This window comes from Anguilla anguilla, chromosome 7 (assembly GCF_013347855.1).
Source record: "Anguilla anguilla isolate fAngAng1 chromosome 7, fAngAng1.pri, whole genome shotgun sequence".
Taxonomy (NCBI): domain Eukaryota; kingdom Metazoa; phylum Chordata; class Actinopteri; order Anguilliformes; family Anguillidae; genus Anguilla; species Anguilla anguilla.
Window position 1 is genome coordinate 56,426,784 of NC_049207.1, and position 24,250 is coordinate 56,451,033.

General features: G+C 48.5%; 1 protein-coding gene across 4 annotated transcripts in view; it reads right to left on the bottom strand.

Moving 5' to 3' along the window:
• inpp4b (inositol polyphosphate-4-phosphatase type II B) overlaps positions 1 to 24,250 on the bottom strand; it is a 200,846-nt gene that overhangs the window by 124,042 nt on the left and 52,554 nt on the right. For 3 of the 4 annotated variants that reach the window (XM_035426138.1, XM_035426137.1, XM_035426139.1), the window contains 2 exons: positions 7,708 to 7,792; positions 4,293 to 4,484 (listed from right to left, as the gene is read on the bottom strand). In XM_035426138.1, the coding sequence (XP_035282029.1) occupies positions 4,293 to 4,484; positions 7,708 to 7,792 (277 nt within the window). Of the gene's footprint in view, positions 1 to 4,292; positions 4,485 to 4,638; positions 4,890 to 7,707; positions 7,793 to 24,250 lie in introns of those variants that run through there. The other variant, XM_035426140.1, reaches the window with a different exon arrangement.

Consider the following 24,250-nt stretch of genomic DNA (forward strand, 5'->3'; position numbering starts at 1 on the left):
TAGTTCCTGGCTCTCAATGTTTGGACCTGACAATTCCTCCACATACAAAATGTATATTCAATTCATGTTCTCAGGCGACTGGCTTATGGCCATTTCAATGAAGCCTTTGAAATGATGTGCATTTAGAAATAACCACCACTGAGCCAGAACCAGAAAGGACTGAATACGATTTTGCAGCCATTTTGCAGAGCGAGCTTCACACCCTGTTCTGTAACAGCCACTCCCGCACCCTCCTCCTCCCATCTCTTCTCCCTTTCTCCTCATTAATGAAGCCGTCCCTGTGTCATCGGGCCACAGATTTGTCGTTCCTGGAAATATCTGTTTCCTCCCTCTGTCCCTTCTGTACTTCCCTCTTCAGCTGAGATACAGACTAGATTTTTTTTGGAAGGTTTTTATTGCCCACCAGGTCTACTAGGCAATATCCTGGATAAGTTTTATTTTCTCCTGTGTATCATTCTGAACCATAGCTCTTGTTTTCTTTTTTTTGACCGTTGTTTACACGGACAGCAAGACACCAGACTGTTAGATTCCTCCCACAGTGTCAGTGCCTCGAAGTCTCCCAGTCCCATTGCCCTCCCACGCACAGGGTAAGCACGCAGCTTGACCTCATGTTCACAGGAGAATGCAGCTCCTGCAACACCCCCCCACCCCCCGCCCCCGCCCCCGCCCCAATCCTCCGAAATCACAGCTGTGTCACTTCCTATGTTTTCATTTCAGGGGAATTTCTACCTCCTCTGTCAGCACCAGCATCCCCAAAACTGCCCAGCCAGAACGGCTCCCTCCCCTTCTCTCTCCTCCACATTCTGTTTTATGCTGCTTTATTTATTCCCATGAGGTAATTTCTTATTAGCTTCACAACAGCCTTTCTGCAGATATCTTGCCGCCAGTCTTTGAGAGGTGCAGTTTTTAAAAAGTGGGCAGCTGTTCAGCCTGCTTACCTCATCACACCTCTTCTCACCTGGCTGTTTCTCCCGCGCCACCCCGTCACCTGTCACTGCCTCCTCTGTTTCCAGAAGCTTCTGCCGGCTCACAAACTGACCACCTGCCCGCTGTCTGGACGCCGTCTCCCTGAACCCCCTCCCCCCTCCCCCGCCCCTGCCCCCGCCCCCGCCCCCCCTCCGCTCAGGCACTCTGCTCTGATCTGCTTTCCTCTAAACTCTTTAATTCCTCCTTTTCCTCTGGCTGTTTTCCTGCAGCTCGCAAAAGTACATAAATTGTACCCCCCCGCCCCACCCAATGCATCAAGGAACCACTGGCCAATATCTAGTTTCATGGTTGATCAATCCCAGTCACCAAGACTAACCGCTAACTGCTGATCACTCCCAGTCACCAAGGCTAACTGCTAACTGCTGATCACTCCCAGTCACCAAGGCTAACTGCTAACTGCTGATCACTCCCAGTCACCAAGGCTAACCGCTAACTGCTGATCACTCCCAGTCACCAAGGCTAACTGCTAACTGCCTTTCACCACCGCTGTTATCGTTCTGGACCAGCAATGTGTGTCAATATTTATCAACCACATCCTCATGTACACCCTAAAGGGCTATGGAATCACTGCTCTAAGCTACTCTGTGAGCATTAACAGCAGGTGAGCTGCACTGGTGTCCTCTTGATCTCTCAAGCCTGTCTGTCAGGAGTCTCTCAGGGTTCAGCACTTGGACTCATTCGGTTTGTTTTTAATTACATCCTTAATCTTTCCTGCAGCTTGAATGCTGATGACATACAGTACTTCACTTCCTCCCTTTCCTCTTACTTACAGGTGTGTGTGCATATGTGAAATCCTTACAAAGATTTCAGCACCTGTGATGAACTTCTCCTGGAGTGGTGTCTCTCTAAGACATACCTGCACCACCTACAAACAAAGCACAAGCTATCTCCCTCAACAGCATGATATAACACACATCCTTTTCCCATCCACACTATGCTCTCCAAGCTTCTAGGTCAGATCCTTGAACTGGTTGTGCAGGTATACTAATACACCTGAACTCCTGTAGGTCCCTGTTGAGTGGACTCCATGATGCCTCTACAAACAGACTGCTTCAGCTCATTCAGAACATGGCTGCCTCTGTTCAACCTCCCAAAGCATCCACATATCTTTCTTCTCCGTATTTTCATCCACTGGTTCACAGACCCAACACCACAAACTGAGTCTGACGCCTCAAGCCCCTGCTGCTATGCCTAACCATAATGCCATTTAATCAATTAAATCTTTCAGGCATCTTACTGGTTTCTCTGCAGCAAGGTCAGGTTTTCCAAACTTGCTTATTTCCTTCAGTGTCCCCCCAGTGGTGGAATGTGGTACTACAAACCAACAGACAACAGAACCACCCACCATCTTCAGGCAGTGAGTCGTAATCTACATCACCTAACTTCGCAGATCCAGGGGCTGTCCTATGGCCAGCTCCTGGGAAATCACCTTCCCACACCCTGAGTGGACTTTAGATAATGTTATACTGGACTTTAAATAATGTTACGCTATTCTCATACATCCTCACTGACCACTGTGATTACAGTAGCGGGTTGTTCAACATGACACTGTAACATCACAGAAGTCAAACGTGCTCAAACAACTTGTTCTTTAAGGTAAAACAGGACCTGCATACTATGCTCTGTAATAGGGCTGTAAAATAATACTGTAAAATCAGGTGTTGTGGTTCTGCATTTCTGGCAATAGTGATGGATTTCCAAATACGTCTACTTTGAAAGGACTTACTGAAAGGAACACTAATCAGTAGCCTAAGAACATCCAACAAGCATTGAATATACATTTAGTATGCGTTTAATTTTGGCTTTTAAATGTAAAATTGCACTCCCTCAGCAACAGTATCCAGTCCAATCAATATTTACCGTAGTAAAACAAAGCAGGATTGGGAATGACAAAGCAACGAATGGCCAGAAAACATAGGCTCAGATCTGTAATGTGAGTGATTTACCTTTTTTCCCCAATAAGTATGCAAAAAATGTGCTCTGTACGTATTATTAAATGAACAATGGTGTAAGAATGTGTAAGAAACAGTAATACAAGAGAACAATGCAATACATTTGTGATTCAATGTCAGAGAAATGAGAGAGGACTGTAATTAAATATGAGCCTGCCATTGCTGAAGGGAATTATTTTTTCTCGCCTTCATGAATATTGCCTTACGAAAGCAAAATATGGACAGCACTAATAATTAGAAAGAATATGAAGTTTTATGACCACTGCAACACAAGCCCACATAAAACCACATTTCAGCAAGGATTGTACTGCATAGTTAGAAACCTTTTCAATTGTAGAATATCTTTGAGGGTGAATTACATTAGTTTGGTACATACATCAGAAATGAATAGAAAAGCACCTTACAATCACACACTCACAGTCTCTCTCACTCACACACACACACACCCACACAGAGGCCTCCATCTCATCTCCATCAGGCAAAAGCAATATGTTTGTAGCAGGCAAATTGAAAAGGGAAAATGTATTTGGTTAAGTATGATGTTAATCTAAGAGTTCACGGACTGCCCATGCATGTGAGAACTCCAGCAGCCAGGTGCGTTCTCCAGCCTGTACGATATGAAGCACGTTTGTAATGTACCTGTAATTACTGTTTGTGTACAGAGTCAGATTTGCTAGTGAGTACATTAGCAACACACACACACACGCAGACAAGCATATACACACACAGACACAGGTGCACACGTGCACACATTCACACACAGGTGCACGCATGCACACACACGCACACACACAGGTAGAGACAAGCAAGCACAAACACACACACACACACATGTAGAGACAAGCAAGCACTAACAGACACACACTCACATACAGGTACACACACACACACTCACCCACAGGTACACACACACACACACACACCCACAGGTACACACACACACACAGGTACACACACACTCACACACAGGTACACACACTCACACACACACACACACTCACACAGGTACACACACACACACACACACAGGTACACACACACACACACACACACACACACGCACAGGTACACACACACACACACACCCACAGGTACACACACACACACACACACACAGGTACACACACTCACACACACAGGTACACACACTCACACACACACACACACACAGGTACACACACACACACACACACACACACACGCACAGGTACACACACACACACTCACCCACAGGCACACACACACACACACACTCACCCACAGGTACACACACACACACACACACAGGTACACACACTCACACACAGGTACACACACACACACACGCATGTTCGCAGAGACAGACGTACTCACCCGCTCCCGCTCCCTCTCTCTCCGGGCTCCCCGTCTCGGCGTTCCCGGTTATTTCCATGACGAGCCTCCTGAGCTGTCGGATTCTGTTCCGCAGACGTTCCGAGTTCGCCTGCCGAAGCGCGGAGATCCAGGACGTGCAGTCGGAGGGGCTGGGGGCTCGCAGATACAGATCTCTGTCCCTGCTCTCAAACTCTGCACGGAGAGAAGCAGGGAGAGCCTTCAGCAGGCTGCGATGCAGGGGAGAGCGAGAGGGATGCGGAGGAGCTGATGCGGAGGGGAGGGGGCGGGGGGAGGCGGCCGGGGGGATGAAAGAGGAGGCAGGACTGATGTTATGTATAGTACAGACCTTCACCTATCCATCTTCCCTGTCACAGAGTCACGTCACCTAATAGTCTGGAATCAAACCCGTTGTTTCGGATTCTGTACGGTCCTTCACTCAGGCTGTGCAGTGGTCTCTCTCGCTCTCTCTCTCTCTCTCACTCTCCCTTTCTCTCTAGCTCTCTCGCCCTCTCTCGCCCTCTCTCTCGCTGTAGCCGGAGTGCAGTTAGCACATTAAAAGGAACAAGGTGTCGGGCTCATCAGGCTGTGGCGCTCCTGGTGGAAAATCTCCGACTCAGCAGGTAGCGATCTGGGCTGCCCACTCGGGCTGGAATTCAATTCATTACGGCAGCAGACAGACCACGGGCAGGGAGGGGGGGGTGGGGTGGGGGGGTTTGGGTGAGGGGGGGGGGGCACAGGCCAGTTGCAGCAGCAGTCGCGGACGCCGCAGCGAAGCGAGCGGGGGGACCGGAGGGATTGGCGGAAGTGGCGGTTCTCCATCGCGCGGTTTGTCAGACCCACCAGACTGCCTGGTGAGGATCCAGGAAGCAGCAGAGCTCACCAGGGGCTGAGGCTAATGCAACATGACAACTCCTCCACACATCAACAGGTAGCACAGCAAGAGACACCCAGCAGCGCTGGCTAAGTCACTGCGTGTGTGAGAGTGTGTGTGTGTCCGTGTGTGAGTGTGTGTGTGTGTCTGTGCATGTGCGTTTGTGCGTGTGTGTGTAGTTGTGTGTGTGCATGTGTCTGTGTGTGTGCGTCTTTGCTTTTGTGTGTGTGTGTGTGTGTGCGCAAGTACATGCATGTGTGTGTTTGTGTGTACGTGTGTGAGAATGTGTTTGTATGTGTGTGCGTGCGCATGTGTGTATGTGCGTGTGTGTGCGCATGCATGCGTACGTGTGTATATGTAATCATTCATGTGTGTGCACGTGTCTTTGTGTTCATTTAAACAAGCATCGCTTTGTATATGTGCATGTGTTAGAGTGTGTTCATGGTTACATGTAAGTTTGTGATGCACATCAAAACACTCAGCCCCACCCCTTTTTAAATTAAAGATGAGATATTTAAACAAGGATAATGTGATGATGATCAAGCAAAATCTCCCTAAATGAATGCTCAGATGAAAAATTGCCAGCTATAAAACTGCTCAAATTTATAATTGCCTGAAAAATGCAAGCAAAGAGATATTGGTGAGAGAACACAGGGCATCCCGCAGAACTGCTGTGGAAGAGGAGAAAGAGCTCTAACGCTGCAGACAGCATTATTTCCCCATTACGAGCCCACGGGGAGAATGGGACTGCAGGACAGGCTACATGAATAATGTCAAACGATGTTGAATAAACAATTAAGTGCAGCGATATAACCGCGGTAATTAAAAGCTGCAAAGTGAAGCATGGTGGCCTGGAACAGGCCGGGCCCGCGTGCGTTTCTCCACCTCTCCGTTTCTCCTGGAAGCCGCTGCAGCCGCGCGCTGGTGTGCCCAGAACACAGATGAGCCTGAAGTGAGATGAAGATCACAGAGCGACAAGGAGGAGGAGAAAACGGATGAATACGTTTTCACTTCCGCCCCCCCAACCCCACCGCGTAACCCCCCCGACCCCCTACCCCCCCCCACCCAAACGCACAAATCCAGCTGTGATGAAAGCGTCCTGTTTCTGAATTAATGAAGTGTGTGGAGAAGCAGACTCTGACCCACAGGCGTGTAGGTGAGGGAAGAGGTGCGGGGGGATCCATTAACAGTGTAATATGTTTCTCTTAAAGGCTGCAGGCTGGCTGCTATTAGGGTTACTGCAGGAGGACGATCGATGGACAAGGACTGAGATGAAGAGGGCAGTGGGGGGGATGTAAACATGCCATTTTTGTTGGGAGTTCTTCCCAGCATATGGAATTTTTATTTATTTGTATTATCTGAGTAACACACAAGACACATACTGTACCACTGTGAGACACAGACCGTAGGCCAAGACGCAAATAGGCTAAATAAAGGAGTCTATCATTTAATGACTAAAACTGGTATTTGTTAATTGACTCCATTTTACAATAATTCTCAACTAAAAACAGAGGAAATGGTTAAATAAATAATTATTCATATGACATCTTGCTTTATTATATTAAATTAGATTTTCAATTTGATTTTTTGGGGTCAAAAGGACAAACATTATTTTACATCCAGATTGTAGAAGAAGATTCAACGTGATCAAGTTGTTTTCAGTTTGGGGCTTAATTTAGTCATACCTAAAATTCATACCTTTAATTCACTTCTGCCGTACAATACCAGTCTTTGAACCCCATATGACCAAAAATCCAAAATTTCTGTTTTCCTTTGACTCCATCGGGGCAGGTGGGCATCAGCTTAGACACATCTCTGAAGTATCAGAGTCTGTGATTGAAAAGCGTCGGGCTTGTGATAGCAACATTAGCTGAGAGTGGGATTTCTGCTGATTTTAACACTGGGCTCAGTCGCACACACACACACAGGGGTGCAATTTGAGCCCCTAAATCCTTCCACTCTGTCTTCTGTTGTTCCTTTTTCTATCCTGCTTTCAGGGCGCACTTAAACTGAAAAAAATAAACCGGTGTATTCATCATCACAACATCCTCTGCCTGCCTTACTGAATGCTCTCTTCCTGCTGGAGAATATTTACACCACCGCCATTGGTTTCCCTGGCTGACAGTGTCATCCAGCCTCTACTACCCTGAGGTACACAAGAAACTGTTTTTCAGAAGGAAAAAAGCAAAGTGAGAAATAAATACTTTCCGTCCTTTGCCATGCGTCCTCCACGAGAAATTCCCCAGCTCAAATCCTTCCTGAATTTCTGTATTTATTTTTGTGCGTGCTTGTACGGTCCTTACTAAATTGCTATTTTACAAGTCGTGACGGTTCCATTGAGAAAGCTGCGGCTGGCGGCGTTTACAGTACGGTACCGTGATGCCGTTGCCAGGGCAGCAGGAGGGTCCCTGCATCATTTCCACCATCCGCTCACAGAGGCTTCATCGTTACAGCAATTACTGCTCGCGAACCTGAAGACTCCTGTGCACAAAAACGGCGTCGCTGAGCAAACGCTGTCAGACGTGTGGAGACGACGGTACTTACTGATGACTAATGCCGCATCGTCGCCGTCGCTGCTCGGCACCACGTAACATCTCTCCAGGACGAAGACCTCGACCGCCTCAGAGCTCTGCAGAAACGAGCGGGAAAATAATCACTGTTCATTCGCCGTCTGACGAGCGCGAGAGTTTAATGAGACTGCTACCTGTTCTGATATAGTCTAAACACATTAAAGGAAATAATGAAGAAGAAGAAGAACAGAGAGGGGGAGATGAAGAGGGAAATCTCAGCTGTAATAAACCCCGTCCTGAGAGAACGATCAAACGCCGTTCGGGGGAACACAGCGGAGGAGCACGGGGTTCGCGTTTAGATTTGTTTCCGGCGCAGAATCTCTGGGTAATGAAAGAGATTCAAACGCTGCCAGGCCTCCGCTCGACATTCATCACGCTTATTAAATATGAATGCTTACTCCTTTCATTAAAAGTTTTTTTGAAAGCCTTTCCCAAGTCTCCATTTTGAAAGAACCACCTGAAAGGAGGAATCATAAACACCCTAGTCTGTGAAATAGCGTTCCCCAAAAACCACCAAAGCTATTTCATGTGCAAAGAGGAATTCAGGTCCCCTTTGTGAGCTTTGCTTTCTGGTGGTAAATAAGCAAAATAACACCTAAACTTCTCTGTTATGAATGAGTATTCATTGTGACATGAAAAATACAGACAATGGGTTTATGATACTCTTGTGGCTGTCGGGGGGGGGGGGGGGGGGGGGGGGGGGGGGCGAGGGGCTGGGTTATAGAGAATAGAGAAAAACCAAGTGTAGCAGCAGGGATACTGTGCTGTAAGAGACACTATATTTTGGGTGAGACATGAAACTGAGGTCCTGATTCACTGTGTTCAACTGCAGGTCCCCCAGTAGCTACTGGGGGGGGGGACAGCAGGGGGTTCCCCTGTGTCCCGGCAAACCACCAAACCGGGCTCTCTCAATCAGGCCATCTAATAATCCCCCTTTTCATTGCCTTAATAATCTGCCACTGGAACCTGAACTGAGCCAATCACTAACTGACCGTTGGAAATAATAAAAAATAAATAAAAACATAAAAAACATTTTCCTGTAGAAACACAGGGAAGACGCTCATATAAAATCACGTCCAGATCCAAGCAAAGCAGATTAGACCGGAGAGCTTCCACCTGCCTGCCCCCACACCAGGGGGCGATGTTTATATTCGTCAGGCCTCAGGCCAAGGACAAATATTTAAGAATAAACCCCAATGTCTCTGGAAGTTTTGGTGAAGACAATCTGGCCTTCTTTCACTCAGTCTTAAAAATAAAATAAAAAACTCACTTGATCCTCCAGACTAAACCAGCAGTGGGTGGGCAGATGTCTCAAAATATATATTCGCCACATAACATATGATTTTTTGTTATCTATTTTTAATCAATCACAGTACAAGAAAACAAACAAGAGAATCAATGATGAATGAAGTCCTTGAAATGAATATTTCTGGGAAGCAGAGGGGAGCAAAGAAATTTGACAGCATCTCCCAAACTGACAGCCGCAAAGAACTTAGCACAGCCCAGTCAGGATGCAGATCAGAGAGTCCACAGGATCAGACTCTGAGTGCGTGTGTATATGCGAGTGTGTGTGTGAGAGTGTGTACGTGTGTATGTGAGTGTGTGTGTGTGCGCGTGTATGTGTGTGTGCGTGTGCGTGCGTGTGTGCATTAGTGCCTGTGCATGTATATGGTGCATGCATGTATCTGTGTGTAAATGCATAGCTAATTGTGTGTACTCACACACAATCATTTCCACATGATCCACAGTGCTATGCTTGTTACTGTCTCAGGAGCCACTATTCGGCTGTTCAAAGGTACAGCCAGTCTGGGTCAATTCTGCCAGAATATGTTTGAGCGACTGCATTACGCACAGGAACGTGTCATGAGCAGAGCTGGTGCTCTTTTGAGAATGCTATAGGCTAAGAGCATGTATGGCCACCACTGTGAGCGATACCCACAATGCAGCTGTGGTACACGCGTCGTAGCACGTAGATTTCGACATTTCTAACGGTTTCATTCCTCTCACAGAGTCTGGATACGCACCTGTTCACTGGCCTCCGAGTCCCAGCTGTTAAAAGCCATCCAGACTCGCGCTACTGAACAAAAAAGGAGGTTTGGGCCGATGTTTGCCGAGCCTGGCACTCAGGCCATGACTTTCACATGGTTAGCTTTCAGAACAACAACATCAACAACAACAAAACCCTGCTATGCGAGCAGCAGGATTCTGTGCTCTTGCACCAGAACGCTGGGCCTTCAGGACCAGCCGGGAGACGGTGAGATCCTGCGGAACGCTGGGTGCCAGGCTCTGATGCCAAGTGGAGTTCTGCAGCATCCCCTCTTCCAAATCAACAAACCGTCCAAACGACTGTCTGTGGCGCCCAATAACCACCACACCCTTCCGCACACGGGCACCACACTTAGCTAAAACCCGCTCGGGTGGTCGACACAATCCTGATTCATTTCTGAAGACAGCACCGGGCATACTGTCCTTCTGCTGAGTACACCAGCCCCTGTGTGACATCCTGGCCCCCAAACAGTCGTTACATGGTCAAGACTGACCAAGACGATGTCTTGATCTTGGCGAGGTACAGGGAGCAATGTACTCCAGATTTCCACAGAAAAGGATTTTAGTGCAAACAAAGAAAACAACTGGGATACTGTAGACCACGGACTGAACTGGAGTCGACTGCAAAAGAAAAACACCACGGAGCTTAGCTACCCATGATCCCTTGGGGGAAGCCCCTTTGCTATTGGAGCTGTTCAGCGCAGACCTGCGAGGGGAACGCTGTTAAAGCCATGCTGTGAAGCTCATACGACACAGAGGCCCATCGGGGCTTTTCAGCCACTGCAGTCAGAATCACCGCTGCCTGTGAATCACTGTTTACCACATCAACAACTTCATTACTCTGTACGCAAGAGCAACGTCACGGGAGGGCGAGAGGAAGTGAGAGAGAAAAACAGAGAAACGGAGAGAAAGAAGAAGAGGGATGTGACGAGCAGGCAGTAAACAGCCTGCATAAGTGCACAGCCGAATGTGAAGTAATAAGTGGAAGAACGAGTGAAAACGGCTGCATGTATCTGCAGAGATAAACTCCTCCCCCATTCTGAACGATGAAACTCCGACACGCCGCTGGTCCATTATCCACGCATAATTACACCAGTCAGCGCGATGTGCGTTCGATCGGTTCCATTCCGCGCAGAAGGAAACGGCATCGCGGGGGTCGTCTGGGCGCGCACGTCAACGTGGAAGGCCAACGGCAGAGGAAGATATTTTCACAGACCAGACCAGACCAGACCCATCCACTGCGTTTCCCGCTCTGTTGGGAAGCAGCCCAATTTCGCTCCGCTCCCCGGCACACCGCTGCCTCCAGGTCAGCAGAACCTCAGACACCATCTCAGAAAACGGCTCCTCCATCCCCAGTGCTTCGGGGAAAGCAGAATATACTTCATCAGTCGAACAAGCTCATCCACGGGCTTGGCTCCTCTCCCCTCAAACGCAATGCCAGGAAACCCGAAGAGGGAACGCAGACGAAGTGTGGCGGTTAAAATGGCGGCTTACGGATGGTATCCGGCTGGGAATCGGGCCTGGAAGCCAGACTCAGCTGCTGACCAGAGGCCCGGCCTGGAAGCCGGACTCAGCTGCTGACCAGAGGCCCGTCATGCGGGCCGCCCGCCGCTCCCTCGGCTGGGCTCTGAATTATGCTTCATTCCTTATTTGTCAAGTTAAAGGGCACCTCAGAATAACACTCCGCAAAGCCAAAACTGAAAAAGCAATAGTGTGCGGTTGGACGTGCCAAGCATTTATCAGACACCCTGGAACATGGCACGCTAGCACAAGGCCAACTAAGCAGTTTCCCTGAGATTAATTATCAGTCGCCTTGTTTCTTCCAGAGAACAAATTAGTTACGAGTACACACAGATTAAGTATGAAATTATATTAGTAACATCAAAGATTCTCCCAACTAAAGACATGTATTGAGGCCAAGGGCGTCATCGGGGGTGCGGGGGGGGTGTACATTATCCCAGGCCCTGGGGGGAGCAATGGTCTGGGAACTTGTGGTAAATATTAATGTCCTGAGCTCTGGAATAATATTCCAATATCATTTTGTCCCAGTATCCCAATATCATCCCAATATCATCTCCCAGCCTGGAATTTGGCTGAGTCGGGCTCCGCCTCCCAGTTCTTTAGCTCCGCCCCAGGGCATTTAGCTCCACCCCCAGGCATTTAGCTCCACCTCCAGGTCCTTTAGAATAGGCTCCATCTGGGGTGTGGACCTGGATGTGCATTTTATTAGTTCATCCCAATGGCAAGCAACAAAGATCTACACTGTGGTAGTTAAGAGTTGCATGTTTGTATTTTCTCACTGAATTTGGACTGCAGAGTTGGGAGAGTTAGTGTTGGCAGGCCCATTCCAGTCCACAATCTGGAGCAGGTCGTGAGGCAGCTGAGAGTTGCTGTGCACTAGCCATTTGTGTTCCGCACTGCATTTCACTCTGCGCTGTGAGTAAATGTCTCTCTCCTCACTAAAATATGACATAGCCTAAACTCCTCTGACAAGATTTATGGAAAACCAGTTAAATGTGACATTTAGCTCACTTGACTGAGGTGGTCTTATTTTAAATCGCAACAATTGTTTAACTGACAGAAAATTCTTAACAAGGGTGTTTAATGACCTAGCAAATTTGCCTTGACACCTATAAATATTTCTGCTTCTGCTCGGGGAATGAATTGGCAGGTTGCACACGCCACCTATGAGGGCCCTCTGCTGCCACAATCAGTCTTCTGGGGTTCTGCATTAAATAAGGAGTCAGCGAGAGCAAGGGGGGACGTTTTCCACCCGCACGTCTTAAATATGATCTGAACGGGCGCTAACTCAGGGCTGAGCAAACAGTGTCTGACTGTCAGAAACTCATTAGCCGCTGTATTTCCCACAGCACACCAATGCAACATTAATGCAATTAATCTACACCTGACATCACTGACGGCCCCAGAGGTGGAACTGGGACGCGCATCTCCAGAAATTTAAATCCTGCTCCAGCCTCCGTCTCACTTTGCCTGAGATGGGATTACCCGCCACTATGGATTATTCAACTAATCAGCACTTGTTAATCAAGCAATCTGTTAATTAGGAAGGGAAAACAGGTGGAGACCAATCACCAGTATAACGGTAAGATTCGAGTCTCTCCCATTTCAGACTCACCAACCGTCTCTGACTGATTTTCATATAATTAACCAGAACACAGTAGCAGGTGTGTTTTGAAGGCTGGGAGGCACTTTTGGTCCCAGGAGAAGGGCTGTTTCATAGACGTACTGTCCAAAAGCGCAGTTCCGTGTTCAAATGTGACCATGCGAGCTGTCTGATGCCTGCTTTCATCCTAAATATAGAACATTCTAAAAATCGAACTCCAGGCACTTTTTTTTATTTGAGCTTTTTCAGCATGCAAAGCATCAGCCAGCTGACTCGCGCTTCATGTAGATAAATTAATTATGAATAACGCATTTAATATTCCAATTTTTTTTAATGGCACAAAGCAGCTGCGCTCGAATGCAGTATTGAGGAATTGGGGTGCCACAATATTAAATTTCACCCACATGAATAGACCTCTTGTTTTTTTTATACATCCTTGCTCGAACAGTGTTTCAGAAACAGCTGTTTCACACTGCAATAGTTCAAGCAGCAAATGGTCTATATGAAGGAGCAATTTTAGCTCAGACACCCGATTACATAAATTACACGCGGCGGCGGCGGCGGGCGTAATAAACGGCGGGTCTGGAAGGGAAACAGCGCTAACCTGTGAGCTATGAATGACTGCGGATGCAGGCGGCCCGGACGCCGCTGGAACATTAGCCTCTCCAGCTGGAGAGGGGCCGCTGCTCGAGGCACCAGAGGGGGACGGGAAGCGATGAAAATGCTCAAATTGGGTTCAATGTGTGGGACGGACAATTAGGTCGGTTGACTCCTTGAAATTAGGCCATTAAGAGAGAATGGCGGGTTCCTACTCCATCAAACTCGTGTCAGCAGCGGCTGTTGTTGGCGCTAATGTTCGCGCTTTCGCTCTGCAGTCTGGTAAAACGTGAGCAGCGCGACTGTGTTAGCGTCTCTGCCCTGAGACCGCACAGTCACACTGCGCTCGCCGTCTCTGCCCTGAGACCGCACAGTCACACCGCGCTCGGCGTCTCTGCCCTGAGACCGCACAGTCACACTGCACAGTCACACCGCACAGTCACACTGCGCTCGGGGTCTCTGCCCTGAGACTGCACAGTCACACCGCAGTCACACTGCGCTCGCCGTCTCTGCCCTGAGACCGCACAGTCACACTGCGCTCGCCGTCTCTGCCCTGAGACCGCACAGTCACACTGCGCTCGGCGTCTCTGCCCTGAGACCGCACAGTCACACTGCGCTTGGCGTCTCTGCCCTGAGACCGCACAGTCACACTGCGCTCGCCGTCTCTGCCCTGAGACCGCACAGTCACACTGCGCTCGCCGTCTCTGCCCTGAGACCGCACAGTCACACCGCACAGTCACACTGCGCTCGCCGTCTCTGCCCTGAGACCGCACAGTCACACTGTGCTCGCCGTCTCTGCCCTGAGACCGCACAGTCACACTGTGCTCGCCGTCTCTGCCCTGAGACCGCACAGTCACACCGCACAGTCACACTGCGCTCGCCGTCTCTGCCCTGAGACCGCACAGTCACACTGCACAGTCACACCGCACAGTCACACTGCGCTCGGGGTCTCTGCCCTGAGACTGCACAGTCACACCGCAGTCACACTGCGCTCGCCGTCTCTGCCCTCAGACCGCACAGTCACACTGCGCTCGCCGTCTCTGCCCTGAGACCGCACAGTCACACTGCGCTCGGCGTCTCTGCCCTGAGACCGCACAGTCACACTGCGCTTGGCGTCTCTGCCCTGAGACCGCACAATCACACTGCGCAGTCACACTGCGCTCGGCGTCTCTGCCCTGAGACCGCACAGTCACACTGCGCTCGCCGTCTCTGCCCTGAGACCGCACAGTCACACTGCGCAGTCACACTGCGCTCGGCGTCTCTGCCCTGAGACCGCACAGTCACACTGTGCTCGCCGTCTCTGCCCTGAGACCGCACAGTCACACTGCGCTCGCCGTCTCTGCCCTGAGACCGCACAGTCACACTGTGCAGTCACACTGCGCTCGCCGTCTCTGCCCTGAGACCGCACAGTCACACTGCGCTCGGCGTCTCTGCCCTGAGACCGCACAGTCACACTGCGCTCGCCGTCTCTGCCCTGAGACCGCACAGTCACACTGCGCTCGGCGTCCCTGCCCTGAGACCGCACAGTCACACCGCACAGTCACACTGCGTATTTAACACGGGGGATCTTCCGCACCGGAGCACAGAAAACAGTGCCCTGGGATGGGCTGAGCAGCCGACCCGAAAGGAACACATTAGCCTAGCGGGTAGCGGGGAGGGGGGGGGGGGGGTAGAAAGCCTGCTCTGGGTGATATAGACGTGCTCTCGGTTATGAAGCCTTGTTTGTCTGTCTTGCACTGATTAAAACCGTCTGCCACCTCAGTGCGGTTGTCTCGCTCCACACTTGTGGTAATTGATCCCACCGGTCTGGCGCTGGATCTGTCGCCTCTGCAGTGACAGACAGAGGGAAGCTGGCCTCCGCAGTGACAGACAGAGGGAAGCTGGCCTCTGCAGTGAGGGACAGAGGGAAGCTGGCCTCTGCAGTGAGGGACAGAGGGAAGCTGGCCTCTGCAGTGAGAGGCAGAGGGAAGCTGGCCTCTGCAGTGAGAGGCAGAGGGAAGCTGGCCTCTGCAGTGAGGGACAGAGGGAAGCTGGCCTCTGCAGTGAGAGGCAGAGGGAAGCTGGCCTCTGCAGTGAGGGACAGAGGGAAGCTGGCCTCTGCAGTGAGGGACAGAGGGAAGCTGGCCTCTGCAGTGAGGGACAGAGGGAAGCTGGCCTCTGCAGTGAGAGGCAGAGGGAAGCTGGCCTCTGCAGTGAGGGACAGAGGGAAGCTGGCCTCTGCAGTGAGAGGCAGAGGGAAGCTGGCCTCCGCAGTGACAGACAGAGGGAAGCTGGCCTCCGGTTCGGCTCAGAAAGGCAGAAATAGCGCGTGGTCATTATGGTGGAATATATATATCACGAAACCGGCCCAGTCCATCCGTACACACAGTCAGGCACAGCAGCGTGTGTGTGCGTGTGTGTGTGTGCGTGTGCGTGTGTGTGCGTATGTGGGTGAGTGGGGAGGGGTGGGGGTGGGGGGGAGGTCTTTTCCTCATTGTTATGGACAGTACGGCTCTAGACCCCCTATCTTGAAAGTACAAGAGAACACCAAATTACACTCCTGACTGGTAACACGCCTCCAGGGGGTGTTATTGTGAGAGAGAACTTCAGAGCGCTGACAGGGCTTGATTGTAACGGGGAAATGGTTTGCATTAAGGCATGTGTATATTTTAAAAAGGATTCGGCGCGGTGGCCAGTGCTGCCTTGCGCGTATGCTGGGGGAGGGGATGGGGTGCCGGTGTAGCCAGCGCTGCCCTGCGCGTATGCTGGGGGAGGGGATGGGGTGCCGGTGTAATCTCTCACCACAGCGCGTATGCTGGGGGAGGGGATGGGGTGCCGGTGTAGCCAGCGCTGCCCTGCGCGTATGCTGGGGGAGGGGATGGGGTGCCGGTGTAGCCAGCGCTGCCCTGCGCGTATGCTGGGGGAGGGGATGGGGTGCCGGTGTAATCTCTCACCACAGCAAATCACCGCCCATTAAACTGCCTTGTTACAGCCACACAGAACATCACCTCTGGGCTCTAACAACATTTCCTTTGTGGAAAAGATTATGATTAATCATGTTTTAGGCAAGGGCACAGCAACGATTCGCTGTCGGCTGATGCCAGGGAAGCCACAGCACGATTTCTGTCTCTGTTTGAGGAACAAAGTTCAGTGCTGATGAGGACCTCATACTGAACCGCTGACTGAAAAAAGCATATCCCCCTTCCAGCCCAGCCAGTTCGCCTCGCTAAAAACACAGAACCTAGAACCAGCTGCACCACTGATGCACTGAGATCGCAAAAAAAAAAAACCGCTTGATTTGATATGTAATCTGAGGACGCGTGTGAAGTGCAGCAGTGCAGAAGGACCAATGGAAGAGTTTATGATTTTACATTATTGATCATCAAAGGTGCACCCGGGGCCCCTCTCCCGCTCTCTGAGAGACGTCCTGAGCGAAATGTCACGGCTGCATCTCCAGCTGCTCTGCACACAAACGCCAGGAGAGCCGTGACATTTTCACCGCCTCGCTCAAAGCCTTAATGGTCTCTGTAGTGCATATTTCACCAAACCGCATTTCACTCCGTCTGCGAAAGATAGAGACGCATCTCTCCGTGCGCAGGGGGAGAAAAGATCAATCAAACTCCCACATGATTCTCCTGAAGACAATGTTACGGTCTTGAATTTGAAGAACTTAACATATTCCAGAACACACGAGCAAGATCATCCATTAGACAAGATATACAACCATAATACAGAGACACACAGGCCCAAGGAGGAAATAACTGCACCTCTCTGTAGATTTATGTGGTGCCCTCTGGTGGTGCAGTTCTTTAGTTTGTCATTCCACCGTCAACGCGACAGCCCTAGCGTGCAGTGTGGGTCATAACGGTACTGTGCGTTTAAAGGGTCTCTTCTTTCCATTGCATATATGTTTGCTAAACAGATGCTAAAATATACCCTAAGGGGAATAAGATAATACACAAGGCTATAGGATCCAGTGATGGAAGGAAAGGGTTTGTCAGCTGACTTCACAGACCACATATACTGCATAGACAACAAACTCTGCCTCAACACGCTGAAGACAAACACCATGCCGTGTGAGTGCTGGTATTTGATTGAGCAAGACAGTTAATTAAGTGCTGATGTCACTGATGGAATTTTAACAGCACATGAGTCAAGGAGGTCCCCCATTCATCCAAATGCATCTCCCTTCCACACAAACAGCTCTGTAATTGTTGTGATGGATGCATCCATTTAAATAAAACTAATGAACATCCACAATTTGTCACACTTAATAATAACCAGAGGCTGCACCAACCGCCCAGTAAAATGTCCAGTGTCAATTCAGCTCAGTTTATACGAGTCCATTAGGGACCATGTACACTGCAAGGGCTAGTTCAACACTGAACACTGTACTGCACACAGTTGGATAGCTGGCTATTCTGAGCCATAGGATGTTATTCAATAACAGCCATCTGCAGATCTTAGGGACGAATGAAATTCAGTCCAGCAAAATGCTACGTGTCCAGGAAACAGGAACAGGCATGTTCTAAATTTCTGTGGTGACCAGGCGAGGGGTCTTGTTTTTTTTTGTTTTTTTTAAACAAGAGAAATTCTGTTTAAAGCACCTTCCTGCCAATGTACAACATCACAGCCCTCTGTTACAATAAGATTAATACAGTAAAAAGCATTTACGAGAGTTTAAAGGTTGAAAGAGTAAAAGCTATCATAATTGTTAAAAAAATAAAATCTTCCAAAAAAGAAAAATGTTAGACAACTAGATCATTCCACACATTGTTTGATGTTGGCGTTTAATGTTTATCAAAGAACACAATGTTCTCAGAGGCCAAACACCTTTTTGCTGTACCTTGGAGGCTGATTAAAATGTCAGGGCCTGAAAAAAGGCAGTCAAACAAAATTCTCATTTGGGTCACCAGTGACGAGAAAGCTGCACCATTTCACCACCAAACCTAATCGCACCCTAGAAAAGTGTAAGACCATTTATGAATGAAAACCAGTATTCAGACAAAATATGTCATTTAGGCTGCGCAGGAGCAAAGAGAAAACACAATAATAACGGAGCTTTTTATATGAAAGGCTTTCCCGAACATTCTGGTGTTTCCATTTGCCGAACCTGTTCAGCGAACTCGGCCTCTGTCCCCACAGGTCAGCCGACACGCCCAACACACTCCGCCTCTCTGGGGCGTGCAAGCCTTTATCATTAACACAATGCGAGGCTGGCAGGGGAATGTGAAACTGATTTAATAAACCTGATGAGCTACAGCGACGAAATCAATGCGCAGTGACAAACAATTCAGAATGTTACGGCGAATTGTTGTTTTTAAGCCGTCATAAACAATATATCTATAGTAAGAACAAATCGGGTTGATATGGTTTATAGGCTACTGTAATGGCAAATGTAGTTACGTATATTGGTTCATTGAAATGACAAATTGGCTTGTTTTTGTTTGTTGTTTTTTAATCTCATGCATGTGATTAACAGTAGCAAGAATCACTATGAAAAAAGCTTTAAAAGTATATTGCTCAATTATGAATGGCAACAGTTTGTCATTGGGTGCAGAGTGTAATTCTGCCGCAGTAAGTGGCTGCAGTGTGGGGCTAGATGCAACCGAGAGAGTTTCCTCTGGGTTTGATTGAGTTGCCCAAGCCTTTTAAAAGCTGCCTGTTCCTCCATGCCTGCCCAGCTGAAAAACACAGTCCGGTTTTGGCTGCTTGGGTGCAACTGGAGCAAACAGACTGTGGCCCCCTGTATGACCAGCAGGGGTCGCTGGTGAGCACAGAGGCACGGTCATCTCTGTGGCCCTGTTGTGCTGCCAGCCACAGTCCAGATTCGATAACAGAAACTCCGCTAGTCTTTAATGCAGCTGGTGATTTTGCACTTGACTAATTCCAAAGGAACCCGAAGCTCAGAGAAAATTCAATTGTATCGTACATTTTCATTTAAATTCAACGGCACATTAATTTTCAAGTGCTTGTGATTTAAGTTTCCATGGCACCACTTATTCAAAACTGATGATGGTGTAGTGCATGTAATCGTGACAGCTGAGTATAAGAACCAGCAGACTAAATTCCAGTGCTCTAATATACCAAGGCACACTGTAAATAAGGGAGTGTTCAATAAGCACACAAATGCATACATTAAAAGATCAAATACTGCAGGCAGCCAAGTCACTGAAGCTTGAAGGTATTCAAGAAAAGCAAGACTGTGCAAATGACAATATTGCCTGAGACGACAAATATCTGTCCTTGCAGTTCCTTGCACACAATGTTCAGCGAACACATATTTGGTAATTGGCAATATTTGGTGCCAAGCACTATGGAAAATAATGCATCAATACGATGGTACCTAAGCGAAGCCCTTATAAATGGTTTGGAACCATTTACTAGTGAATAAATAAGTTATTGATGACTATTAATGAGGTCTTTATGGGTCATTAATGTGTGAACCCAAAACAAAAGTGTTACCACATATTCTGCACATATGACACTTGCACCACACAGCAGAAGTAAGTCCCCACAGTGCCAGAGAGTAGAGAGAGCTGCAGAGTAGGCCGGGCCGCACCATTGCAGGGAAGCAGTGCCCCTCCCTAACCCTAACCCTAACCCCTCCCCGCCATCGAAATCAGTGCTGGACGAGCGGAGGAGCTCCACGCTGCTCCACAACCCTTCAGCAGCACTGTGACTCTGCCTGGCCCTTTCCCTTATAAAATATTCAGGAAGCTCCATGATTAAAGCCGGCTTCACCTTGACAGAAAATCCATTAGGCAGAGTGAATCAGGCCCATTCAGCGCGATGCAGACGGGAGAAAGGAGCAGGAATCAGGAAGGGGGCGCTTCTCCTCTGCAGCACCTGCTCTCCTCCCCCCATGAAAAATGCATGGGGCCTCAGCTAGCCTCGCGGTCATTAGCATGGCACGCGGCACGTGGACGAATGCCCCGCCACCCCCCCCCCCCCCGGTCGCCCCGCGCAATGGCGGACCGAAATATAAAAACGGAGGCGGTCGCCGCGTGGTCAGGAGGCTCGGCGAAAATCCATTTTAATTTGCCACCTTGGAAGAAAGTAATGATGCTCTGGCCCGCAAGGATTTGATTGCTGTGGTTTAATTAGCCCTGGGAAGCTAGGAACAACACGTCCTGTTACAATCCCCTCCAAAGACACGCACCTCAGACAGGGGCCACTCACTCATCTCTCACAGACACAAGAGCCCCCCCAGCCCACCACCCCCGTTTCAATTAATTTATCATATAATGCCACAAGCCACCATCCTCGCACTGACAGCATCATAAAGCCAATATGCATTCATTACACACAGTGCAGATATGTCGAGAATAAAAGCACAGCAGTGCATTCTCTCAAAACAGCCAAAATGGAGGGGGGGGGGGGAGAGAGAGAGAGAGAGAGAGAGAGAGAGAGAGAGAGATGAAGGGATGAAGGGAGAGATGGAGGGAGGGAGAGAGGGGACCAAATGTGGTTATTTTCATCAGTTTCTCTGTCTGATGCTCCGGTGCCAGAGAATCAGGCAGCGCACGCGCTCCTCGATGGAGTTCATCGGTTTTGCTCCAATAAAAGGAAGGATTGATTTAGACCAAAAAGCACCAACGTGCTCAGTGAGTTATGCGATTTCTCCCAAGCAGCTGAAATAAGCTAACCTTGCTCTGCCTTTTTTGCATTTTAATTGCCGTGTGTGAGTGAAATAAACGCGATGTCTTTAAAGGCCAAGGGCTGATATTTCCAATTATGAAGATGGTTTAATCAGCAGGGTCAGAGATTCCATCTAAATGACAACAGCGCAAGGGTGCGCGCGGCTTTGTGGGGATTACTCCGGGCCCCCTACACCTCCGCTCATTAATGAAGGCTGCCTCCGCCAGGCCCTCCGTCCTCCGCCAGGCACTCCGTCCTCAGCCGACTCCAACGCGCCTCGTCCTGCTGCATTCCACACAGAGAACATTTTCCCACAAGCCTCCCGACCGTCGAACGCTAAAACCCGTCTCCTGGGGCCAGCTCATCAATTCACTTCCTCCTCATGACAGCGTCATTATTGGGGTATTGTAATAACGTTACATTTCTCCAAACTCTTGCTAAGGAGACTATGACTCATGTGAAGGATGCGTGTGTGTGCGTTCCTACACACCCCCCCCGTCTCTTTTCATTCAGCCCGTGCAGGAGAAGCCCCGCCCTCCACGCCCTCCTCCTGACGGCGCTCGTAAGGCCGAGATCGATCCCCCTCCTGCGGCGGGAGCGTTGTGTGAGCTCTGCGCGTCTCCGGGGGCGACCGTCGCACCTGCGTCACAGTCAGAGGGACATCGACGGCGTCGGGTCTGACTGACCACCCTAACAAACGGGACCAGGGACCGGTCAGTGCCGCTGATCAGTCCCTCAGAGGGGGCCGCCCGGGCTCACTGGAGGAATTTGGGCCCTTGTACATATGGTCCCTTTTGAACTCATATGTACACTGTTGGAGCTGCATTAACACTGGACTGTGTAGGGGTAGTTTCTAAATGGTTCCTTCAGATTACAGGACATTTATTACCCCCTCTCCTTTCTCATGTTAAAAAATACCCTAAATACCCAGCTTCCCTGAGCTTTCCCACACCCCCTGGAACATGGTCCAGACTTCTGGTTGAGGGATAATACTGTACTTTGACTGCTACAGCGCAGGCCTGTCGCACATAAGATTCATTCTAAAAAAGGAGGAAGATACTAACGGATGATTTACAGGAGATCTTGGGAGCGTGGAATCGCTCTCCCGCACGTCTCTGGGGGAGATTCGGGAGCGTGCGGCGGTACTGATTTAGTTTCTCCGGAGGGCGTGTAGCTGAGCTGCTCTGACATGCTCACCTGTCGGGCTTTAAATGTAGGCCAGCTAATGCCGGAAGCCAAAAGAAGACCCATAGCACTGCACTGTAAACTCAGCTGGAGCATGCCCATACACAGCACAGAAACGTGGCTTGATTACGATAAAGTCACACATAAGAAGGAGCAGTTAGAACACTTGTGTTAGGAAAGACAAACAAACAGCTCAGAATAATGAGTGGAAACAGCATCTCCTGTATGTAATTATGCACTCAAGACCTGAGACAAGACGGTAAACCCACGACAAAGAAAGCCGTTCATAATAACTTAGTCATTTAACACAAGCGCTTCACGCTATTGTTCACAGAGACACCGTGATGAGAAATCAAAAAGGGCTCAGATTTATTGTACACACACTTACATAAATTATCATCTGAGAACTGTGTCTCACCTTCTTTCTTTATCACAGCTATTTAAAAACATAAGCCTCAAATTGATGATAATGTTCAAAACAGCTTCAAGGCAGCACTTACAGTGCAGTACAAGTGCTCCCGTACACTCACAAACTCGCAGAGAGAGGTACACCTCCAGTGCATATGACATACGCCAAATTTGCAAGAGCTGAGGGAAATTATGTAAATGATTTTAATTAAACATTTGTGCCAACCTTCCACGCAGTCTTCAGGACAATAATTTGTGAATAACTTTTGTTGTAAGAATGAAACGCTGAAATAACCACACAGACTACATGAAATGCTGACATATTCACTGCAGAATACATTAATCACCAGACTACAATGGATGAATAAATGTTTTTACAATGTCAAAACTGCATCTTTTCTTGCAATGAACTTTGAAATGGAATATGGCATTTGACTTTTAAAATGCATCATGATGAAAACTTAACCATCTCTCATAAATATCTAATTTCAATGATTAAAAGTCAAGAGGTGGATCTGATATATATATATATATATATATATAACTATAACTGCCTTTTATCATTTAAAAAGATACTGCAGAACGTGTCCCTGGTCTGCTCAGAACAATGAAGAGGTTCTGTTCACCAGGACCGCTGCAATTATTTAACTAGATTACAGGCGAGTAACTAATAAGGCTGTGGCCAATCAAAACAACAGCTGACAGGTTAACATCTTAAACTCAACTCCAGGTTACTAAACTAAACCGCGTCTGAACACAACTCAGTCGTCTTATACTCACTGCATGGGCTGCATGTTAAACAGAAGCAAACATTACAATCCACGGAAAAGAGTCTTCCTACAGTACCTCTAAGTGTTGTTAGAACCTTATGAGTCAGCTTGACCTGCGATTTTGTACATAAAAATAAAAATGATTGAAACTGAATCTCCTTTCCCCCTCACACAGATGCTCTCTGAGCTGTTGAAGATAGTACTCATAACTCAATGGAAACATTAAACTGAAGCTAAATCATTTTCAATAAAGACAGTCCCTTGGGTTTAATGTAATTGCCTGGCACAGATCAATATAAAAACTTTTAGTACGAAAACAAAATTATCAGGATGTCTGCAAACCTTGCTTGTTTCAGGGGATTGCGTACACTAACATTTAGACAACATGTTCCTTACTTAGCTGACAGTAATTAATTGAAGGTCACACGCTCAAATAATTGCAAAAACTAATTTTTAACAGCAATTTCTGAGCTATTTGCGTGTGACCTTTTCTCTCATCTAGTCTCGTCCTCTGGCTCTCCAGCTCATTAATGTGGTGTGTGTGTGTGTGCGTGTGTGTGTGTGTGTGTGCGTGTGTGCGTGCGTGTCCTCTGCAGCTTTATTACACTCATCAATAAACACACAAGCAAAGCCGTCTGCGGTACTTTAACTGAAGATAATTAATCTCACAGCTGATTAAAAAACTGGCTTATAATTGAATAATTATGAAACCTGTTGAATTCCAAAACATAACCTCATTCAAATAATACTCATGTGTAATCAGTATT